This window comes from Anser brachyrhynchus, assembly GCF_964034855.1.
Source record: "Anser brachyrhynchus genome assembly, chromosome: 9".
Classification (NCBI taxonomy): Eukaryota; Metazoa; Chordata; class Aves; order Anseriformes; family Anatidae; genus Anser; species Anser brachyrhynchus.
This window is the reverse complement of record NC_137703.1, coordinates 9,271,527-9,295,801: the sequence shown is the minus strand read 5'-3', so window position 1 is coordinate 9,295,801 and position 24,275 is coordinate 9,271,527. Positions and strand designations below refer to the sequence as shown.

The 24,275-nt window shown below is 41.6% G+C and overlaps 3 protein-coding genes across 3 annotated transcripts in view; 2 read left to right on the top strand and 1 right to left on the bottom strand.

The window, feature by feature from the left end:
- Positions 1–24,275, bottom strand: part of SENP5 (SUMO specific peptidase 5) — a 174,902-nt gene that overhangs the window by 113,722 nt on the left and 36,905 nt on the right. The window contains exons 3-4 of the mRNA XM_080604317.1: positions 22,608–22,697; positions 21,907–22,020 (exon numbers count right to left, since the gene is read on the bottom strand). The gene's annotated coding sequence lies outside the window, so the exon portion shown is untranslated. The remainder of the gene's footprint in view (positions 1–21,906; positions 22,021–22,607; positions 22,698–24,275) is intronic.
- On the top strand, positions 1,651–8,398 carry AHSG (alpha 2-HS glycoprotein). The gene is made up of 7 exons (XM_080604320.1): positions 1,651–1,929; positions 3,347–3,457; positions 4,396–4,480; positions 5,380–5,543; positions 5,836–5,949; positions 6,778–6,858; positions 7,771–8,398. The coding sequence occupies exons 1-7, from the start codon at positions 1,726–1,728 to the stop codon at positions 8,047–8,049; spliced, it is 1,038 nt and encodes a 345-aa protein (XP_080460446.1). The 5' UTR covers positions 1,651–1,725; the 3' UTR covers positions 8,050–8,398.
- On the top strand, positions 12,917–22,618 carry FETUB (fetuin B). The gene is made up of 7 exons (XM_080604319.1): positions 12,917–13,252; positions 17,277–17,387; positions 18,771–18,858; positions 19,402–19,568; positions 20,499–20,612; positions 21,518–21,607; positions 22,078–22,618. The coding sequence occupies exons 1-7, from the start codon at positions 13,031–13,033 to the stop codon at positions 22,504–22,506; spliced, it is 1,221 nt and encodes a 406-aa protein (XP_080460445.1). The 5' UTR covers positions 12,917–13,030; the 3' UTR covers positions 22,507–22,618.

The following is a 24,275-nucleotide window of genomic DNA, read 5'->3' as shown; positions in this document are numbered from 1 at the left end:
GACTCGACTTTTTTTTCACCTTTTGTCTTTTAGTCCCCGTCACACTATCATACAAGCTGAGAAATATTTATCGAAAGTGAAAACTTCTAAATATGCTGAAGTCCTCCTATTCATCTCGAATTTGCAACTAATTCCTGAACTCCTTGAAAATGACAACAGAAGTTCAGACATTTTAAAGCCAGAGGGGACCTTCACAATTCTCAGTCTGATCACCACCATAAAATGGATCGTAGAAACCCATGCCAAAATCCCCACAGGAAAAAAACTTTTCTCCTGATTGAGCTACAGTCTTTCTAGCTAGAGTCTATCCGGAGAAAAATACAAAGCCTTAATTAAAGACCATAAATGCTGAACACATCCTAGAAGCTATATTCTGCTCCACAGAACATTGTTGTTTTCCAGTCATTGTTTTGTACACACAGACACTGTGAAACTAAATATAAAGGCGGGGTCCAGCACTGCTAAGCTGCTCTCTGGCTGAATCACACAATCGCTACCAGCAGCCTGACACTTCTCCCTTTCGCTCTCTTTCTATACATAATTCGGGCATTTTCATTCAGGTATTTGAAAGTCAGGTGAGGTGGCTGCTCCAGAGTAAAGCTAATCCACATTCTGGAAGTCCAGGCACAACTTCAGACGTGGGAGATTTGTACCTCATTTCCTACTTGCTAGGAAACTGGTTTAACTCTTAAACGGTTATGGAGAGCCACCATTGCCTTCTCTGGCTTGAACCGTCTATCGGGGTGCCTTAGGTATGCTCAGAGTTCATCTGGCACACTAAAACTTGGGGATTTAGGCACTGCAGTGCCCAGCTCATGGCACTCAAATGACCTTAGATGGAAAACAAACTTTGTTTTGTTTAGGTCAGCTGAGCAATGCAAAACCATAATAATACGTGCCTAACTGGATGGGGATTTTTTTTGGCACACTAGTCTAGATTTAAGCAGCTAATTTTGATCTAAGTTCTTAAAAACAATTTTGTGCCTTTTCAGGTCTTATATCAAACCCTCAAATCTGTACAACATATTCCATGAAAATTTCTCCAAAACACCTGCATTGCAGAATAAAATCTGAATATCGGAACAGGAATTACTGGAAATATTCAGATTAATCAGAGAAATAAAGAGCTGATGCAAAAGATTTAGAAACTACGTCTCATTTCCTATTCCAAATGAATTCAGTGACAAAAGCTGCTATATAATTAAATTCGCTGCTGAATGTGATCCTTAGAACCGATTCAAATTCTGTTTTCTAATTTATCATGGTTCTGCTCTCCCAGTTTACAAGGGTGTCTGGTGAGATTTGGTCCCTAACAGAATGTGTCCTGTCTACCAGAAAGCTTAACCAGCCCTAGCATCTCTCCACATTTAACAGTAGGGATCATCTTTCTCTTGCATGTACTGTACTTAGTTGGTAGAGGAGCATGTAAAAATTATCTTAATTTTTTGCTGATGCTTTCTTCTTTTTAGCAGACTTCGCAATGTCCTACCTGATAAAATTTACTTTGGCCAATATTAATCAGTCAGCCTGATGTCCTAACATTTACTTTTCTCTTTTGTTGTTTGCAATGCATTCTTGGAACCGGGACAAATATCAGACATGCACTCATGCAAAGTCTGTGGTATGTACTATATAAATGAGTCCCCGGTTCCAGCTACCTAGCCACCATCTGAACAGTATTCTTAGACCTTTACTTCTGAGAGGGATCGATTTTCTCTGGGTGCCATGAAGGCACTACTAGCTTTAATACTGCTTGTTCAGCTTCCAATTCACAGAGCTGTACCCACAGCTCCCCCGCCTCCCTTGGGCTGCGATGACCCAGAATCTGAAGCAGCAGCTGAGGTAGCTGTGAATTACATTAATGACCACAGCCACCACGGATACAAGTTTGCCTTGAACAGAATCGAGCAAGTCCGCGTGCTGCCGCAGGTAAGTGAGGAGACTGCACGCTGAGCCCTGCGTTAAACTGGGAACGCTTGGAAATGACCAACGAGCCCTGCCAAGGGCTGGATCCTCACCTGGGGGGAATCAGCAGGGCTCTATTGATTTAAATGGTGCAATGCCACCTTTTAGCGGTTGAGAATCCAGGTCACTGGAATGCATCTCTCAAAGAGCAGAACAGAGGGGGGGAGAGAAACGTTAAGTTATTTTGGTACAATGCTAGAAAGAGCTCAGTTCAGAAACGCAGCACGCCTGCTAGGGCAGATCACTCACAGTGCTGATTCATGAGCCCGGTAGCTAATCTGGAGAGAAACTGTGAGGATAATTCTCATGACGCAGGTAATATTTATTGGCTAAATGCATACCTACCGTAACTCCATGCTATTAGTGATTTTGGAGTAGGTATGAATTTTACCTAATATCCCATTGAGCTGACAAGGAAGCTGAATGGAAGTAACTGTGCTTTGCAGTCTCATTTCCACTAAGATCTACTCACATCATTCTAGCCATCTAGAAAGGCAGTAGAAATGGTCATGAATACAACGCATGCACACATTTAGAATCCTTGATTTTCTCAAACCATTGGAAAGGGCTGCAATTATTAACGAGAATGAAACTCCAGGGCTGTTTGCTACTTGACAAGAGAGAGAAGATGTCATTTACAAGAGAATGGAGCAATCATTAATGAGATTAGAAGTGTCCCCAAGGTTACTTACACAAAAACACTGGTGACAGTGCTTTGCTCTCATTTAATACTTTTACTCTAAAATAACTTCATTGGTTTAAAAGGAATCACTCACGACTCAAACCTCAGAGTTAATTTCAGTGCTAGGGAGCCTCATTGCTGCCCTGCCATTCACATGTCTTACATTAGAGTTGAAAATGTTTGGGAACAACCATAAAAGATCTGTCAGTCCATAAAGAACATGAATATTGAGGCTGGAATTTATGTGGTGGAATTCAGTGTAATTCCAATGGAGTAAATGGGACAGCCCAACGTACACCAGTATGCGGAGTTTATCTGGTATCTGGTTATAGATACAGATTTTTTTCATCAACAAAACCAGCTGTTGATTTTTTAAAACTACCCAACAAAATAAAATCAAGTTAACTTAAGAGACCCGACCCACTATATGCAAACTGGACTTTTGAAAAATTATGGGCCAGCTCTTTAGCTGATAAAAAAAAAATAGTGGGACATCAGTGGGACAATCTAGACTTACTCCAGCTAAAAAAGCAGGTCTTGTTTCTTATGAAGTTATACAGTAAGGAACTATTCAGACACTCTAGCATATACCTGGAGCTACCCAACAACAGTCAGCAAGAGACCACAGCTCAGCCCCAGGGAAGAAATCTGGTGATGTTTTGAGAAGTAAATACCACTTTTCTTGCTTTTTTCTTCCAGGGGCCAAATAATGAGATACTGTTTCTTGAACTTGACTTGTTGGAGACCACATGTCCCATTCTTAGCCCTACACCTCTTGCAAATTGCACAGTAAGGAGCTTCACAGAACATGTGAGTATCCAAAGCATTACTACCTTGGTGCAAAAGTACAAGCTCAGTGTGTTGATGCTCGGGGCCAGTTATGATCAGTTAGATCATAAGGTACAAACACAACCTTCCCTTGGCTGCATGTGGGGTGTTAACTAGGGAAATTACGTCAAGTCTAGCCACCAGTGACTGCAGCAGAGCTATTCCCTTCAGCCAGGGCTCTGCCCTCACAGCAATGCTCCGCTGGAATTTACTGGCCTCAGATATTTTGTTCTTATGCAAGTGTGATCCAGCTGTGAAAAGCTTCCCCTAAGCAAAGCACTGGAAATGTTGTCTGAGTACAGGCAGCTTTGCTTCCTAAGCAGAAAGCAGAGTGAGCAATTGACAATTTAAGCCTCCTGTTTCTAGATCGGGGCCCAATTCACAGAGCTCATGACTAAATGCACCCCTGTATTCACCAGGGCTTGGATCCCATTTTCCATGCTGGGGGAGGTAACTAACTGTTCCCTCTTCTCAGCTTTGCCTTTGACATCTCCTCCCCTGTTGGATGCTGCATGCGAGCCAGCTCACACAAGGCAGCACAGTGCTGTTACCATGGCCACTGACCAGCCGAGATTACAGCGCGAGTGTTATCAAACAGCTCTGCAGAAGGTCTTAATTCATAAGGATTCGTATTCTCTGCTCTTTATGAGAGAGGAACCTGAACTAAACGTCTATAACCTAGATACCGCGGCATTTCTGATACTTCTGAGATCCAGATTAGGATCTGAATTTTGCTGTCCGGGTCTGCCTTTTACAAAATCACAGACATCAGGACAGGCCTGCCAAGGTCTTTGCAATCAGGCTGATTCTGCAGGAACACTCGGCCAGGATCTGTTCTTTTGAATATAGCAATCATTGCCTTTTTCAGAAATTCCTATCTATCTGTACAATGTAACCCTTTGATTTTTGTCTCTCTCTAGGCAGTTGAGGGTGACTGTGATGTTAAACTGCAGAACTTGAATGGAAAGCTGTCTGTACTTGCTAGTAAATGCCACTCACATGCAGGTAAAGATTTGGGTCTTTGTGTTTGAATCTAAAGGCTGGAGCATTGCTATAGCAGTTGCCACAGTTCACTAGCCCCTCTAATTCTAAAACACTGGCAAGTACTGTGTATAAATATGGCATAAAAGAAAAACAAAAATGGGTTTTCTAAAACCAGCTGTTCTGGAAGTCACTTCTTCCCTTTTATGATTTCACTCACCTACAAACCTGGCCCCCTCTCTTAGCTCCTCTTTACTCTAACAGCTAAGATATGCTAAGCCTACCTCAGGAGCACTTCCCAGATTTGACCTAGAGATGGCTGGCACTGAAGCACTGAGGCTTTTCCTGAAGAATTTGATTCCTTGCTGGTCTGAATTTACTAGAGTTTGTTGATCTTCAGAACCCCTTTGCCAGGTGCCCTTTATTTACTAAACCCGGCATTTTTGATATTGCCATGGGAAAGTGGAATCTGTTCTGCATGCTCTGCGTGAGAGCTCTTTGCTGGGTATGCACTGTTTTCAGGACTGTTTTTAAAACTGGTGAGTGAATGAAACACACTCTTGCAAACACAATTCCGATAAATTAAAAGACTTTAATTTTTCCACCATTTCTTGTGTGACCTGTGGCATCTTTTCATTGGTGCCATGGATAGTTTGCCAGAAAGAAAAATGATTAACACCTGAGTAAGAGCATTTGAAATGCACTATTGAAGCCCACAAGACTTTTGCTTGCATGAAGACTTCAGGACATGAAAAGCAAAAGTCGTGTGAAATACTGCCATCTATAGTTCGTGCTGAAAAAAATCCTTGCGCTATAATTTGGGACAGATGGTGAAACACAGCGTTTTGCGTCACTGAATAGGTCTGCACCGTCTTTCAAAGCAACCTCTGATGAGATTGAAACATAATCTGTTCCTACTGCAGACTCACGTGAAGATGTTCTCCAGCTCTGCCCTGACTGCCTGCTCCTTGCGAGTCTAAACAACACTGAGGTGTTAGCAGCTGTAACTGCTGCCCTCAATGACCACAACAGCAAAACCCCTGATGCCTACCTCAGACTCCTTGAGATTGGAAGAGCCAAAATACAGGTAATTACTAGAACTAAGTCTGCCCTTCCATGTAAATAGAGCATTTCTTCCATGGCGCTTGAGCAGTGGTAACTAGTTATGCGTGCAAACAGATCTGAATTTGCTTTAAATTGCCCTACTGAATTGCTCTTGATTTCCCAAGCATTTTGTGTCATCTTAGCCACAGGATTCCCTTTGACTTCTGTGGGAGATGCAGAGCTACAAGTCACAACATTTGCCTTTTATCTTTCCCCAGCAGCTCTGCAGTTGCAAACACTGCAAAGTCATTTAAACATTCTTCCTGTTTTATCAGTATCACCCGGTGCACATGGTCTCTGTTGAGTTTGCTGTGGCTGCCACAAACTGCACAGCAGAAGAGGCTAAAGCTAATCTGGAGGCTTGTCAACTGCTTCCTGAGGATCAGTCTGTAAGTACGCCAGCGCATCCATCCTGATCTCGCCAGCTCAGAGGTAGAAAAGAGACATGCTGTGATGCACTTGCACTTGTACAGGAATAGATCTTTGTGAGAATGAAAGAAAGTGCAAGAGTTGTATACCACCATGATACGCTTTTCAATGCATGCTTTCTAAAGCTATATCACACCTTTCTCTTCTCTCTGATGTATCTGGGTTGAATCCTAATGCATTTGAATATATTTCAAAAAGGGCTGAGGACGAGAGCATCCTTAACACAAAATATTTTTAATAAACAGAATATATATTATAATTTACTTTTCTTAATAAGTGCACCTGAGGAAATCAAGCTCCTTTGTAGCGGGCAGTACACAAACACAAAACAAAAAAGTAGACTGTTTTATCTTCCTACAATTAAAGTGCTGTCGGTATGCTTTGTTTTCATGCATAGGTTCTTGAGAACTATACTATATACTTCATCATGCTAAAATTCGTGTGTTTGTTTTTTTTTGTTTGTTTGTTTTGTTCTGATGAAACAAAAGTGTCCTAGGCAGATTCAGTGGATGGGAACAGTTTACCTAGATTCCTACATATTCCTTCCCTCCCTTATATCCAGACACACAAACAGTCTTATTCTAAAAGAATACTGGAGTTCCCCTTATTTGGTGGTTACACATTTAAACAGTTTGGCTTTTGTGTCCAACATGCTAAAAAGCAAGCACTTTACTGCTCAGATAAAGCATGAGATGTAGCTATTCCTAAATGTACTGAAATTAAAAACTCTAATGCAGGTCTCCTCTATTTTCTCACTATTTTCTCTTGACTCTATTATGCTTTGCCAGAATTTCGGTTTCTGCAGAGCAACAATGGTAACACGGCCCAAAGAGGATCTCCAAGTAGACTGCGAGCTGTACGGACACCAGGTACCAAACCTGTGGATACTCCTTTCCTTTCCAAAGCATTCTAGCCTACCAGTACTGTTTGAAGCAATTGCCCTGAGTTTACCTCTTTCACTGTAGACTGCATTAGCTATCTGCAATAACTTAACAGTTTAACTTTGTATCCCAAAAAATAAGATAAGGTGGCTCCTGGTTGTCCTATGGATTTCTGTGCCAGGAATTGTGTCACCTCTGTCATTCATGCTTAACGTGGTTTGTTTTCCTAACTATTTGGGAGCTTCACGTGTCCAGTAAGGCAAAGGGAACCAAATTCTGCGCAGCTAAGGGGAAGGGGCAGCCAGGTATAAAAAATAAAAGAGCAACTGTGGTAGATCAAATAACTGGGAGCTTTTGCTACTGGCAGTCCTTAGACCTGACTGAATTCAGGGACCCTGAGCTGCACTGCTATAGCAAGTGAGAAACCTGTGTGCACAGGACTTGAGTGGTCTCCAGGTATTATACCCTCCAATTGGTTTGAGAAGAGTTAACTGGTCACCGAGTACTTCCTACAGACCAAAGCTCTTGGAAGCACAACAGTAATTAACTGTCTAGAAGATATATGAAAGAAGGAATACAGGTTATAGGAGCAGCTCGGTTTGGATGTTTCACTAGCCGCATACATCGCAGTGAAAGTTCACATAGCACAGAATTTGATGATAATGATCCACTGGATACTACAAATGTGTTTCTGGGTTCCTGTGTATGTGTGTTCAAATCCAAATCAAAACTTTCCTGCTGGTCAGAAACATTTTGTATCTGGGCTGGGAGTCAGTGCCTAGTTAGGAGAAGGGTACCTAGTAAGGTATCGATGACCTGTATATGATAAATCCCAAGCAACCTACACAGTTACTGTACATGCAATAACTGTAACACACACACAAACTTTTTCTTTTCCAGCCCGGAGTTACCTTCTCTCACCCAGGCCAAGACACATCAGCAGGACTGGTACCCAGCCCTGGACAAGGCTTCACTAACCATAACCTCAGACTTTCCCACAACAGCCCTGTTGCATCTGAATCCAGCTCTTCAGAGTTTCCTTCTTCTGTGCTTTTGGCAAAATCTGTAGCAAAGAGAGCAGCTCCAGAGGTTGCTCAGCACGATAAAGTCCCTCGCCCAGTTGGCTTTGCGCTTCCTCCTCCTCCATGCCCTGGCAAGGTTCGCTATTTCAAGATATAGGCTGTGTTACAGCCATGGCAAGACAGCTAACTGAAGGATCGGCGTGCAGCAGCAGCATCAACACACGGAGCACAACACCAGGTGCAAATAGCTGAGAACTTGACTCTGGGCCCAACTGAGTTTCACCCTCCAGAGAACAGAGCTGAGGCCAGGATCTTGCAAAGGCCTGCTACAAAATATAGGGGACTGAAACCTACAGCAGTTGTTTTCTCTACATACAGGGATGCTCTAGTTAAAATACAGCAAAAATTGTTTCAATGAAACTGTTGAAAGAGCTATACAACAGTTGTAGCTTTGTGATAGAAACACCAGCCGAAAGATTACTTCACAATAAAATGTTCAACAAAAATGCTTTGGTACCTTCTCCCTGTATATTTTTTCATTTAGTTGTCAAGTATCTCCTTCATGGCATTATGAGTCATATTCTGGGCCTGATTTCAAAAACAGTAAGCTCCTGCGTTCCTCATCAGCTTCCCTGGGATGTGTGGGTGCTGAGCGCTGCAGAAAATCAGGTCAGTCCTTTCTTTTGATCACACACCAACAGCACTAAAGAAGTGGCAGGAAAAAAATGTATTTTTCCCTTCCACCTGTAGTGTTTCCTAGCATGTACCTCCTTTTAGTACCCACCAGAAAAACCTCAATAATTTTGGATATGACATAAAGAATAATGAGAGCGTCGATGCCTACAAAAAGAACAAAGAATCAGAACACATTGCTGCACAGGCTGAAAGCATCGATACTCCCAACCACGCACATGTGTCTTCTCTGTCCTCCAGCAGATACACAGGCACAATACGATCCTGGGGTACTGTACGCCTTGTGTGCCTCTGAGGGAAAACCAGCTCAAAGGAATAAAAATACACTACAGACACACGACTCATGTAATAGGACCCAGACAGTGATGGCAATTTACCATTGTCCTAGCAGTCAGATCTTCCCTGTATTTCTCACGTGTTACAGCCCAAATCTATTCTAGGTAGAGAAGTAAAAAGACACAGGGGCCAGAAAGATCTTTACCAGACTGGAATTGTGCAGGCCCAGGGGAGCAGTCTCAGAGACGGTCATGAATCTTTAACCAGGAACAGCACTTGCTACAAGATAATTACCATGCAGGCAGCAAAACCTGAAGAACACATGTCATTTCTGAACTGCTTCAAATAACCTAGTCTATTCTCTTAGTTACAACCTTGCGGCGTTCAGTAAGCAACACAACTAACATTTGTTCTTCGCGACAGTGCAACAGGTTGGTATACGGAAAGCTTCTGCTCTGCTGTGTCAATGGCGAAAAGAAAAAGCCTTATGTACTTTTATCAGTGCTCGCCTGGGTGTGTGGAGGGGAAAAAAGGGAAAACCAGCCCCGACTCTGAGCCCCAGCATAACGTGATGGCGGCATCCTGCCAACAAGCTCCCCCCTGTAGGGCAGCAGCTCTCCCGTTTGAGGAACACGCTGAGTTCTCGCAGGCCGTGTGTTGCAGGCAATTACAGAAGTTACATGCCAGGCAGGTGCCCAGGGACTTTTTGCTTCGTTGTAAAGCCGTGACTCCCGTTTGTTCAGCGCCCAGCCATTTATTTTGAAAGTGCCAGTACTGAGCTGCATGAAATTTCTGCAGCGGGAAGGCGGGTGGCCTCCGCATACCCGCTGCAGGAGAGGCGGTACAGGATGTAACGAAATGGCTACTACTATCTGCGTTACTGTAACTTCAGATCTGAATTACTGTGGCTTCAGATACACAGGACTGGGTTTCTAACTTCCCTGGAACAAAGAGTTTTCCTAGCTTTCGGATTTTTAAAGCTAGGATTCACCTTAACTAAACCGTACAAATTGTCTTATATATAATGGAGTCAGCGCTACGTTATACCAGACAGCATTTTCCAGACTTAGTAAATTCTTTATCTGTTACCAGAAGCAGCAAGTTTACAAAAGGGATCCCGGCCTGCGGGGATCTCTGAACTCAAGAAACGCTGCATTTTCTTTTTGCAATTTCCAGCCACACAAAGCGAGGATATGTAGCAGAGCACCTGCAGACCCCACACTTCACAGATGCTCACTTACACCTGGCCTAGCTACTCGTTTTTTTCCTAAAATAAAAAATAGTAGAATTGCTCTGTACTTCCTTGTGATTCCAGTTAGTAACTGTGCATCATTTTTCCCCTTAACACTTGCCTCTTACAGACACATTTTCCATAACTGCTTTGGAAGCAGTCAGTTTGTGTACCCCGAGCACAGCCCTGTATTCATGCACCTGGACCTCAGTAACAGATTCGGTATTTAGTAATAGATTTACTGGGCAGGGAGCGCTATTAAATGGCAATACATAAAATTCGAATGACTCCTTTCTTGAAATGCAGCATGAATAGTTTTGTCAGGTCTGCTTCACTGACTGACAATGCTTTTCAGCTTTTTCAAACCCTGTTTTGCTAAAGCATATGTACTTCATATGCTGCTTTGCCCGGACATGCTCGGATTTCCCAGCTGTGTCCATGTTTCGAGGTCAGCTACTTGAACAGAGAATTTTTTTCCTTTCCAGTGGGAGGAAGAGCACAAAGAACAGAGTCAGGGATAACAATTCCTCATTATAAGAGGCACCGACACAGCCAGTACTAACTGGCACCCATCTCCATAGAAATGCCATGTACTGTAAGGATAAAGAAAATGAGTTATTATGCTGTAGCCGCAGGGGAAGCATTCCCAGGCACAAGGAACAATGTGAGTGCGTCTGCATTGCTGCTTCTGCTGTTCCTCTACTATGGCTACAGCAGCGTTTCTCAACATTCATCTCCTGTGTCCCTTCCCTCCAGGATACAGTCCGTACATCAGCCCTCACTCTCAGTCTGAAAAGCAGCTGGTGACACTTGCGGTGGCTCAGTCTAGCGGCCCTGTGTCCCTATCTGAGTTTTCTCTGTCTGTCACCAACCAAGGCCTTCCTAGAAGAGTTTCGGCCCCAGCGCTGTTGCAGGTCTTCCTGGCTGCATATAAAACCCCACTCAGCTTTCTATAGACACTCCCTGTGACAGCTTTTGCTGTCTCACAGAGGAACGTCCTTTGAGCATCGCTGGGTTAAAGACATGAAATTCTTTGTAGTACCAACAATATATAAATTTAATAAGAAATCTTCACAATAGTGTTAAACAGAGATAATATTGTCCTTCGCTAGCACGCCTCCTTCCTCACTCAGTGCGGGTACAACCCTCAAACCTAAAGCTTCGTGGTGTTATCCAAGAAATCCCTGTGATCACAAAGCCTCACGTGACTGAAAACGAGGACCAGGGAAACGGCTTCCCAGCCTCTGACGATTTTTCAAGGTGAAATACTGCAGGACTGTCCCTCAGTAGAACACCACCGACTTTTACTGGGATAATCCCCAAATAATGGTAGCTGTCATTTCTCCAGATCTTCAGGATAAGAGGTGAGAGTTGCACAGCTATTCCCACCCCTCTCACACACGGAGCTCCTGGCAGGTTGGCCACGAGGCCCACCACCGGCATTTCAAACCGAATTCTCTCCGGACAGAATTTTAAGTGACCCTTTTTCACCTGTACTCATCAAATCACTTGAGAACCGAGAGTGGCCACAGTGCAGTCTCTTAGCTAGCAAATCAACCTCCAAATTCAGCAGTGAGGGGAGAAGTCCGAGGAAGCAATAGAGCTGCAGAGCTGAGCGGGCGCTGTGTGACACAACGGGGGCAGCTGCTAAGCCAGGGAGCGGCGTCCCCCCGAGTCGCAGCCCTCAGTCACGTCAGGACGGTTTTATTTAATGCTGCGGAAAAGGAACGGAAGCAGAGCACTGAGCAGTGCTCTAAAGAGCATTCAAATAATTAAAACGGTGACATTGCTGACCAATTTTCTTTGCTCCTCAGGCCTCTAGCCACAGGCTTATGGTTCTCCTGTGGCTTCCTACGATTTAAACTGGAGTAGGCTGTGGCGGTGGTCAGAGGAGAGAAGCCGGGGAGCTAAATATTAAGTAGGTAGGACTCTTCTCCTTGAGCTAGAAAGCTAAGGTCCTAAATCATCCGGCCAAGACACAGTTAGGAAAAAGTAGCTACAGTTCTCAGAGAAATCTCTGGACGAAATCTGGCAGAGCTCTGCAGGGTGATGTGAACTGCAAACAACTGGATGTACATTTTCTTGATTCAAGGTACAAAAAGAATAATTTACAGGCAAAAAAAAAAAAAGAGAGGGAGAAATGACATAAAAAGGAAGGCACTGGTTACATGAAATCAAATGAAGGAAGTTCTCCCTCTAGTTTACATCACACACTCTCTCTTCTTTAAGATTTTTTTTTCCTGTTAGATTTTCCCCTAGACCTTTGGCTTTGAGACTAGTATAATCAGCCCCAGGTCTTTTTTACAAGCCACCTTCCTCTCCTCTCTCCGCATTTAGCTTCAGACAATTCTTCATCATTAAGTTTGGTTCTCAGGCCACAAAAATGCAGCAGCATGCTAAAATTAGTGGGGGAGTCCATATGCAATTAAACTACTAAAGGTGTAAAATCAGTCAGTTCCATGCCCTTATCCTGTTTCCATTCAAATCAGCAAGACCTTTGTCATCGTCTTACTTGGGAGAAAATCCAGATTTTTGACATAACAGAGCTTGAGCCAGAGCTGTCCTCAATGTAGGCTTATTTAAGCAATACTGGTTGTTTAAGAAAGCAGCTTTTTGTGTATATTCTTGTGCTTTGTGATGAGGTCAAAGTTATACGGTCTGCCCAACGTAGTCTAAATTAGAGACGTAAAGCCCAAAGGAGAAAGTGCTCTCTGGTCTCAGAGGGAGCTACAGCATTTTCATAAAACCTTGTAATCATTGACTTAGTGTTTGCAGTTGTATCTGCAGGTTTAAAGGTGATGGTCAGTATGTAATAAAGAGGGGACACGAGTTTATAAAGAGACAGGGCTCCGTTACAAAAGTCTGCTATTTCACACAGGTCTCAGCTCCTCCATACCAGCCTACCATTCTGATCTGCTGCACTGGTTTCCCAAGCAGAATGCTTTTACTTATTTCAGTGCTCATTGGCATACAGGGGCTTTGCTCCTGGGCTGCCTCTCCTCCTGCCAGAAAAGTGCCAAGTGCATTGCTGTCCCCCACCTGTGATGACACCGCAGTAGAGGAGGCTGCAGATCTGGCTCTTCGCCAGATCAATGCTGACCGAAGAGAGGGCTACATCCTCCGCCTCTATCGGGTCTTCAGTGTCCGAGAACATCCCCAGGTGAGTTACCTCCTTGCTCTCTATCTGTTTCTCCCATGAAGAGCCCTGTGTCTATCACCATTCCCTAGCAATAGCTATCTGAACTAGGAAATATTTCAAAAGGCAAATGTAAATTTACCTTCACAGGACTCCAGGGGTGATGCCAACTTTATGCACAGATGACTAGAAACAATTTCATCACTGCTGTGGGCAATTAGACAGCAAAGCTCAGGCACGATTCTCTGCTGCCTGCCCCTGGTACAGCTCCAGGCATTGGTTCAAATTCAGTATGAAACACCACTACTCTGATTTAGTTTCATATTCACCTTCCTCCCACACCTTCCTCCCACTGCCTTGTGCAGTTGGCGCGCAAAGGTTAACCAGTCGCCGTACATTTTGCACAAAGGATGTGAGCACTAACAGGTTGTGGTGATTTTACCTCGCTAGGCAGCTGAACTCCACCACAACGCATCCAGCTTGGGACCAGGGAATTCCTTCACAGGTTTCTAAATGACGACTCCCTCCACACAAGAAATTCAGAACTAGCTCAAGTGAAAAAATTACAAAGGGAATACATGTGGAATATCACTCTCATAGCCTCAAATATTTTCTTTCCCTATGCACACTTAGTTTATTACTACTTGGTGTGACAAAAGCTGAACGGCACTAGCAAGGGACAACCTGAGATGAGGGCACAAACTTGTAAGGCACTGTGCAAGCACACCGATAACATTCCCTGCCATGCTTGCTCTCTTCTGGTACTTACCCGAAGGGCAAAGAGTTCTGAACCCTAAAAGAAACTGAGGCTTATTGCCAGATGCTTAAAGATCTGTACTGGTAAGGACATGACGCTACATCCTGCTACTCTCACAAAGACATGGTTTCTGCAGACATGCTGTGGCCTCCAGCAATGTGCGATCTCACAGCTAAAGATACACACCTTGCTCTATGTTCTCTCCCTTGCTTTGCTCAGGTGACAGGACAAAGCAACTGGATCAGTTCTCTGGAGAGTTTTTGCCACGTAGGACAACTGCCCGTGAGTCGGCCCAGCAGCCACACCACCAGCCACGGAGCTGGGCACCTCACCGGCCCTAGCACCGAGGGTGTACCAACGGGGGAGCCCAGCACATGGCCAGAACTCAGTCTGCCATGTCGGCCCCTAGCTAAAGATGGCCTATTGGGGCTATTTTGTACTGACAATTAGAACAACCCTATGGCCACCGAGGCTGCAGCATGCTGGGTGCAGCCACGCTGCAAACCACTTGACTTGTCTCCTTGCTTCTCCCTTCACCTGTGCCAAATCTATCTCAGCACAAGACAATTCTGGGCCTTATTTGTCATTTGGTCTGTCACTTAATTCCCTAGAGTCTTAACTTACCTCTTTAGGGCCTAGGTTGCTCTTTGTTTCTATGGGTTTTAATTTGAGTTTAATTTGCTCTTATTCTTATTTTTTGCATCTAATATGCTTATCCTACAAATAAGGTGTTTCGAGACACTGTGTAATAATACACTAGACAGTCTAAGCCCTTTGTCACATTTTTGCTGCAGCCAAACACAATACATAATAAGCAGTCAGCTATGTCAGGGATAATTACGGAGAGTAACAACTTTATGCAACCTTCTATGCCCCTCAAAAAAAAACAAGAAATCTTTTTTCTTTTTTTTAGCAGTATTTTTTTTTACCTCCTTTTTTTTTTTTTTTTACTTAGGATAAAAGCATTTTCAAAATGACTTCAAATTCTAATCTGCCCTTAAGCAACTTGTGGTTCAGTTTTGCTCTAATTGAAACTAATAAGCCATCTGCTATTAACTTATACGTAAGTAGGACAGAGCTTTTCTTTCATACAAGATACCCATGATTAACTTCAATGACAGACACTTAACCAAAATTACAAATCACGCCAAAATGCTCCATTTCTTTCCCTTGCCCCAGAACTCCCCGCCACAAAGGCAATGCGGCGCTGCTGCCAAATCTTTTCTGGCTCCAAGGCTTCCCAGCACACGTGGCGGCGGCAATACTAGCATCAGCAGCACTGAGGAAGGGATCTTTTTGTCAATGCAGAGAAGACTTAAGTTTTTATTCAATACTAAGCAGAAATCAAAAGGCCCTTGCATAACGGTCTTTTTATGAAAATTAAAATAAGGATAATGAAACCTTCAGAGAACTGCTGAGCTCTGAATAAACCCCAAATTATCCTTTCCCCGGTAGAGAATGATACGTACTGAAGCAGGTAGACAAAAAGATGTGTAGATTTTATAATAACCTCATAATAACCAGCATATTAGAACTGGTATTAAACAAGAGAGCTACAGGAAACAGGAAATACAGTTTGGTCCACCCTGGCTGCATTTAATATTTCCACGATCACCAAGCTTTACAATCAGTCTTCATGATTCACTTGAGTAAATCCATCTAACATCAAACATATTTGATTGTAAGAACATTCTTTTATGTGACCTGTGTGCTTTTGCCTCCAGAATACCCGAATGACCAATCTGAAAGCTCAAGTCACCAATCCCAGCTTTGGGACTCCTTAAAGACACCCACTTTACTTGGCTGTTACTTGCTCACGTAGGCTAGCCTTAATAACGTTTTCTCTCATAGAGGATATATTTAAAATTACAAGCTTGAAATGAATGCTGCAGTACTCAACAATATTTACATTTTCAGTAAATGGCAATGACTTTTTGAACAGTCTTATTTTCTGTTTACCAATATAACCTATATTAGCTATCACATTAAGGAGACCATGGTCATGGTAAGGAGACCAAGATCATGGCACTTAAGTGCATTGTATGTAAACAGAAAATTATAATTTCTTCCTTCCAGAGAAGGACCTATGCAGCCAGGTGTGGGGATACTGCCATGCAACTGTACACTGTGCTGCTGCACCTCAGCTTCACTCTTTGTCAAAATAGCTTTTGATCTTTTGAAGACTTTTCGACTGTCAAAAAGAAATCAAAACTGAAGTCAAAATGGCATGGATGCTAGCCCCAGACTTCTACAAGGCCCCATCAAATGTTTTCTTTTCTCCATAAACTACTGAAATCAACTACAAATGAATGAATACTCCTCTCATTTAGTTTTGTTTTATCTCCCTTTTCAACAAAGAGATAATCTCAGTCCGAACATGCAACTAACACTCACATGTGAGTTCTTTAGATGTATAAATGACCGCTGGTCTCTTTCCAGCTTTCCACTGCAGAAAATAAAACATGCTCCTAATAAGCTGAACCAGGAGTTGCACCATGTAGCATTTTATCCCTCAGTACTAGATCATGTAATTGCTATATATATTGTGGTGTACTTTTAATCTTTCCTTGTCCCCTTCCCATGGAAACATGTTTGCCCAGATCTTAAGCCCTAATTGCTTTTTGCACCTGTGCTGCAGTGAACTAAATAAAGGTTTCAGTGGACTTAAGCACTGGTTCAGAACACAATCACTGGACTGAAGATTTGAGTGAGTCTGGGACGTCCATGCATATATACAAGGTGCCTCATAGCACTTTCTGGTATCTGAGAGAACACTTAGATCACCTGCATCATCACAGTCATTGTCTCTTTGCAGTGCAAAGCATTCATACTTGAAGAAGACACTACTCTAAGAAATACGAGCTTTCTATTTCTAATGCCTACTGGGAATGTTCCATGTCAGCAGTTTATTATTATTTGTAGTAATTATTGTCTTATTCCTAATGAAGGCAAAATAACCTGCCTTTCAAATCTAATCATAAAAATGCAGTTGACAATGAAAACATCACCATGTTTAATTCCTGTTCTTGGGTTCTGGTTGGTATGAGAATCAGAGAGAGAAACTGACTCTAAAAGGCTGTTTGTTCTTTCAGGTATGACCGAGCCCATTCTCACAGGACCTGACACTCTCCTGATTTGCCTCCATAGAGAATTTGTCCCACACTATGTTCAGTTCTCAAGATATTTGTGTGCCTAACCTGTGTGTTTTGTGTTTCTCCAACTCTCCCTTTGATTTGTTCTTACTTCATTCTGTACAAAACTGGGAGATGACCCTTTCTTTTTTGTGCTCAGGAGATCACTGGTTCTGTCTTCTACCTCGTCTTGGATGTAGTAGATACCGAATGCCACGTACTCAGCAAAAAGTTGTGGAAGAACTGCACAGCCAGACCTGCTCATACAACTGTAAGAATTTTATTTCATATTTAATCTCAGGTATGAGAATTACTCAGGTAGTACTGACGACAAGAAAATCCCTGCACAAGCATTTTCAGTAGGCAGCAGAGCTTAGTTAGAAAACCCATTTTTAAGGTTCAGAGTTTTCCTTTGTACTATCTAACCTATTTTTAGAATGGTAAGATATACTTTATAAAATAAGAATTGAAAGTAACTTTTTGACCAGAGCTAATAAGCAGATATATCTAAATACCTATGATAGGATACTATTTAGAATAAATGGTTTACTTTTTATAGCAAACCTGTTAATAGCTTATTTTAATAACAGACTGTCAAGAAGGGAATAAAAAAAACTCATTTAATATAACGTGATTTTTGTTTACTTTAATTCTACTTTTATTCCAACAACTTTGCAAAAATTGTACTGAAAAAGGGAGAAAGAAGAAAGCCCAGCAAAATAAGCTGCAAAGACAGAAACTGATATAAGACTGTTGCTACCAGTGACCAAAATGATACTGAACAAGTGACAAACAAACTTAAAGAATGGAGGTTGACTAGAAGAAGCCTTGCATATGAAGTTAAAAAAAAAAAAGTTGCTCCAATGAAATTGTCCTAGACTGTTTCTAAAGTCAGTTACCATTTTTAAATTATAAACAAATAAAATGGAAGAACAAAATAATTCTGTTCACTTCCTTACAGCACTTTCAGCAGGAAAGGGGTGCAAAGAACACATGGTCAAAATGGCTTCTATGAAGCCTAGAAACGTATGTCCGAGAGGCCTTGGTTATACATATGGCAATATTTAAGAAGCACTTGGAGGACGTACATTTTCAAACACAAAGACACAATGGATATTAATAGGCCACCATTTTTTTCTGCCATAAAGTCAGAGTTGTTTGGTGTGCAAGAGTGGCATTACTGTGCCACGAGCTGGTTTAGCTTCACTCTCCTTCCTTGCTTCACAGGAAAAAGGGGAAAGCTGGAAGACAGGTGACTGGTTCCAGACGCTCTGGGTTGATCACCTTTAGGCTGTCTGAGTTCTGTACATTGACCCAGCTTCTGATGTGGGGGCTGGTGGGGAAAGCACTCTGTGACACTCGGGCAGCCCTCAGCTGCCAGAAGAGTGGCTCTGCATTGCCCTCCTGCAGACAAGCACTGCACCAGGATTACTCAGAATTATGCTGACACCAGGGGAAGACCTGGGCTTTTATTTCTAACGGGGTTATTCAGAAGAGAAATGTGCTCCATTCCCATTTGAGTAATAACACAGCTTTCTTTTTGAAAATAATTTCATGACTGTAAGAAGAAAACTAACTGCTTGCTCTCTGGGTACTAGATGATCATTGCAAGGGCTGCAATATTTATTGTTTCTACGTGTTTATATTGCTTTAGGTTTATGGTCAATGTAAAGCAATTATCTACATTAATCAGTCAAGAAAAATTGCTCATCTGAATACTTATGAGTGTGTGCTTCAGCCAGGTATGTCTTTATTTAATATGCTCACTTTAAAAAAGGACTCGAAAAATAGTTTGCCATATAGCAATAGTTTAAATTTTAATTGTGATTATGGCAGCACAGCATTTCCATTAGCTTTCAACCGACCTAATTTTCTCAGGTCAGTGATCATAAGACCAGTGCAGTCCCGCAGCACAAAGCAGTGCAGAGAATAACTGTTTTCAGCTCTGGGAAACCCTGCAGAGCTTCTATTTGGGCTTTTACCCTCTGGTCCAAAAAGCATTTTTATGGGTTCGTGAAGGGCAGGCAAGAACAGCAAGCCAGTTCTTACTGTCAGTAGGCTGAGGTTTTTTATGCAGCGTCTCTGCCTGCATTACAACATTTTTATGGGTCTGCACATTCATAAAGATTCAAAACTATTGAATGAATCCAACCCCATATTGTTACTCCAGGAGGGCAAGTGGGCTTGGTTGGGGGCACAGATGTGTTTGGAGTGACCTACACTGTCAACATCCTCTACGGTTCTGAAAACTTCTCCCTAATGACATTGTTTTGTTTGAATAAAAGTTCCACCCAGATATATTTGGGCAGTATGTCCTGACTGCCCAGTTGATGACTGTCCAACTGAGCCCAAATATTTGGAGGCTGCTGTTCAAAGCCTTGGCAAGTTCAACGGAGAGAGTGAACAAACTCATTATTTCTCTGTCCTCAATGTCACAAGAGCTTCAATGCAGGTAAGCCAAAGCTCATATGACTTGCTTTAACCTTCAGGAAGCGTGGATCCACCTGTCAGACTTCCTATGATTTGTTCTGTTTTACAGACTGTGTAGAAGTTATACATGTTTAGTACAGAGATTACTCCCATGGAGAATTCTGGGAAATCAGCATTAATCTAAGACTCTGACTCCATCTGTTGCAAAAAGAAGAGCTTTTTTGCAAAGCTGAAGATACAGATTTGCGTTCCAAAGTTTAGCAAAGCTTCACTGTGAGCTCTTTTTTCCACCACCACCATGAATTAATGACTCCCAATTAGAAAGTACTCAATAAAGCAGAGTCACTCCTTCTAACACATACCTGTGATACACTAAATGAGTTTAAGCATGGTTGAAAATTAATTTTAGGCTAACAGAGAGTTAGTGATCACCTGGCTAAATACTGTTTATGACAGTAATATTCAGTCTTTCTAAAACTCATTACGTATAGATAGCAAGGTGGATTTCACTCTGTCTCAAACAGTTAGGTAGTACTACAGGGCAGTATTTCATTGCTCCCATTTTCAAATCCAGGGGTACCTATATTTCAGATGTGGAAAAAGTGATCTTCTTCATTAAAGCAGCCTGAAATGATCAACAAGACACTGAACAGTCTCTGGATATATAGTTCTATGTGGGTGCTAACTTATTATGAAAACCAAACTTGTTTGAACTATAGCAAGTCCATGAGTCATTAGGATTGTGCATATGTAAGAAGTAAAAAATAATCAGGCAATAAAGCAGCACTGGCAAAAATCATTCTCCTGTAATACAACTAACAGCAATACCCCAAATATAACCTGCTCCTTCCACACTTAGCAGGAGTTTTACATCCATTTCAAGGGCTGTAGGACTTTTTCTCCTTCTTGACACATGCACAAGGGCTAATTCCCACTGGTTTCTTATTAACAGTGGGTCATCGGTCCAGCATATTTTGTAGAGTTTGTAATTCAGGAGACATCCTGCTCCAAAAGTGACTCGATTGCTGACATCTCCAAGTGCAAGCCTCTTTCATCTGAATTAGCTGTAAGTATAAACAACTATTTTTCAGATAACATGGTTCCTCTGCAAACACTTGTCCTGTTCCTTAGGTTCTCTGCAGACAAGAATCAAAACCCACAAGTCTTTCTATGGGCTGTAGCTTCAGCTTGCATGTATACAAATTACTTTAGAATAGAAAAAAACATTTCAGTAAAAGTTCCAAATTCTTACCTAGAAGTCCATGAACAAAGAAAAAAAGACAAACAAAAAATACTATCCAGAAAAAGGTGGGTAGCCACTGCTTTACAAAAGAAACATTCTTAAGGCTTTCTTCCAAATAAACAGATACAGACAAAATATTGCAAGCAATGTATAAAGAGTATCTTCACACTACAATTGAGTCAGCTAGGGAAAACATTTAGGAACTACAGAAAAAAAAAAACACATAAGAGAAACTGAAAAACTAAATGGGCATGCCGACAAGAGATTCTATTTCAAGTCCCGTCTCAACTGAGATCCCAGCCATGTTAACTACAGCCCAGCAAATATATAGTTGTTAGAAGAAACATCTTGTCATGGATTCTTCCACTTGTATGATTTGAAATTGTTTTTGCCTCAGAAATATCATTATGTCCTATTACACCTTGCCTGCATGGGGATATTCTGCTAGAGCAGAACTTAAGCGTGCTGTTGTAGTTGGATCTTAAGTAGCCAGTTCATTTTTACCATTGTGCTACCTAACCCTCCTTTGCAAACATAAAGCCTTTTTCAAATGCTGCCTTTCTTTGTAAGCTTGCCAATCCCAAAATAAAACTGCCCAAGCTGCTTATCCCTTCAAATACATGTAGAAGCTATACCTACTCAGCCTTTCTTAATCATCTATTTTACAAGATAAGAGCTCAATATCAGTGCTACAATGTGAAAATAATACTTGCATTTTCTTCTTCCAGAAAATGGGTTTCTGCAAAGGCTCTGTAGTAAACAGTGACTTGGAAGACAAAAAATCTGTCACAATATCTTGTGAAATCTACAGTCCTCAGGTATTTCTTAATCTAATCTTAATATTTTAAGACTAACACTCCTTTGGAAAACAAGAATCGAACTCTTGAAAGCCCAGCCATTTGTAAGTTTTCTTATTCACAAAGATATGGGCTTCAAGAAAGTGAAAAGGCCAAATCAGGAAGAAATCTCTCTTGTGATAAAGCAGACTGTTGCTAGGTGGATAAAAAGGTAAGAGAATAAGTGTAGAGTCAATCACACAGACTGTGTTCAGAACGCTCAACAAAGAAATAGTAATAAATAGCAAAGGGAATCCAAAGTGTAATAACTGTGTAGTTACCCAGGATTCATAAGAGACACTTCCATCTGTCTATCCTTGGAGCTTCTGTTCTGCAGCTGGTCTCTGAAGACTGGAAATGCGGCAGATCCTTAGTATGAAGGGTGACCTTCATATCTGAAAAAAAAATTATAACGGCTTCAATATAAGTGATGTTTATTGCCTGTTTTTTAGGATCCTGTCACTGAAGAAGAAAACCAACAAACTAACCAGCAACCTGGAGAATCCAGCCAGAATCAACAACTAGCTTCCCCTTCAGAAACCAATCCTTTCTCTTTACATCTAGAGAAAACAGTGGGCTGGGTTAAAATTCTCCCTCCTTCAACTGAGGACATCTCTCCCCATAACCTACCTGAAAGTCAAAATGAACATGAAAATAGAAAGCCAGTTCCACCTATGGCTGTAGGATCTACATCCAGTCCGCCAGCCCCTGACGGAGAAAAGACTCAAGGAGACAAACCAGACTTGACGAAACCAGTCACTGCACCGATTATTCTCCCCTTCCCTGAAGAACTTTCTCTCTCAGAATCATGCCCAGGAGAAGCAAAGGAGATAAATTCCATCCTACGTCCTTTGCTGACTAGAAAGCCTGCCAAGGTCTAGTCAGCAGCCAGTCCCCTTAACCACCTGCCACAAAATAACAGGCACAGTGGCTTCGTGGTCTTCCCATTTATGTAACATCTTTAAATAAATAAATTGCTTACCACAATCTTCATCTTTGGAGTTCTCAGTTTCCTTTGGAACAGCCCCGGCTGTGCTCTCGCTGCACTGACCCTGAGCCCCAGCAGCCAAACCTGTGGGATAGGGAAGCTCTCAGGACCCTTACACAGTCACAGTCTGCATAACAGTGTATAAACAGGGAATAGGACTTCCACACTGTTTAGCATTAAAAGCTAGTGTTTTTTTTTATTACCGTATGGATCAATCTCTTATAATTACTCTTATTATACCTATATAAATATATATAACATTATAACATGTCACATCATCTTATTATACAATGCATATTATTATATGATACATATTACATTGTGTTTTATTATATAACCTTATAATTAATCCTATTTATTTCCTAAAGAAATCAAGGACAAAGCTCCTGTTTGAACTTCTTGAAGCTTCTGTTTGAACAGAACCTTACTTTTACTTCTGCAGTTAATTTTGCAAGAATTGTACATTTTCTACTGTTTGTTCATAGTGTTTCTATTTCATCCATAAAAAATACATGAGCCCCTGTCAAGAAAATGATCAGTGTCACAATGAACACCACAGAACAAGAAGAGGAAAAAACAAACAAACAATCTGTAAACAATAGATGACTCAGGAAATTATGTTATAAATTACCTAATTTGATGCCTTTCTTCAATATGACTGCCCATTTGAAAAATTAAACAGCATTGTAAGTAATGAATGGGGGTGGGATTTGGAACACAGCAATGATGTGAATATTATTGTTAACTGATGAGATGTATTTCAAATGTCTTTGATCATTTACATGGCATTTAGTTCACCTCTTATTTCAACCTTCCAGAAGAAATTCTGAATTATTATAATGAAACATTATAAAAACGTAAACAAAAGAAATACCCTACTGCATCAGAAGAGTGGTTCATCCAACCCAGTATTCCTCTCTCACTGTGGCAAAATGATTGTGGTTAGGAGAAGCATATAAGCCTGCCCCTTTCTTCAATCCATTCCCCTTGTACTTTTCCAGTATCCAGAATCATTGTACAAGGGATTTTAAAGAGTATTTCTCTGCTTAGGCCTAGTATCCACTTGTATCTGCTTTCCAAGAGCTTCTGGAACTTTTTTGGTCCATGCTGTTGGAGCATGGACCTGCTGTCCATGCGTGGGAAGTGTGTCCATGAACTTTTCTAAACCATTTCTGACCCTGCTGATACTGTTTGTCTCCACGTCTTTCTGTGGCAAAGAGTTCCAGAAGTTTACTACTACTACATAGAGACATACTATTTTTATCTGTTTAAACTGATTCACGCCAGTGTTAAGTGCCCATCACCGTGATATTATAAGATACCACGTTTGGCTTACATACCACCAGAGAACTGTTAAGTGAATTCTGAACTAACTATAAAAGAAAGCCACTACTTTGGCTCTGTGCATCTTTGAATGTGATTTCTCAGATGACAGACATGCTAAAAGTTGGCTTTCATTGAATAAGAATTAATTTAATGAGGGTTAAGTGTGATTAGTGTTTTTCACAAAAATATGTTAAAGAAAAACTTCAAAGTTAAACATGTAAACCCAAGTCAATTATCCAGGTAGCACCTTTTTCTGGAAGAAGCTGATCCAATCTCTCACACCAACTTGTATTTGGAAAATTTATCTGAATCTGACCTTGTCATTTTGGGCTTACG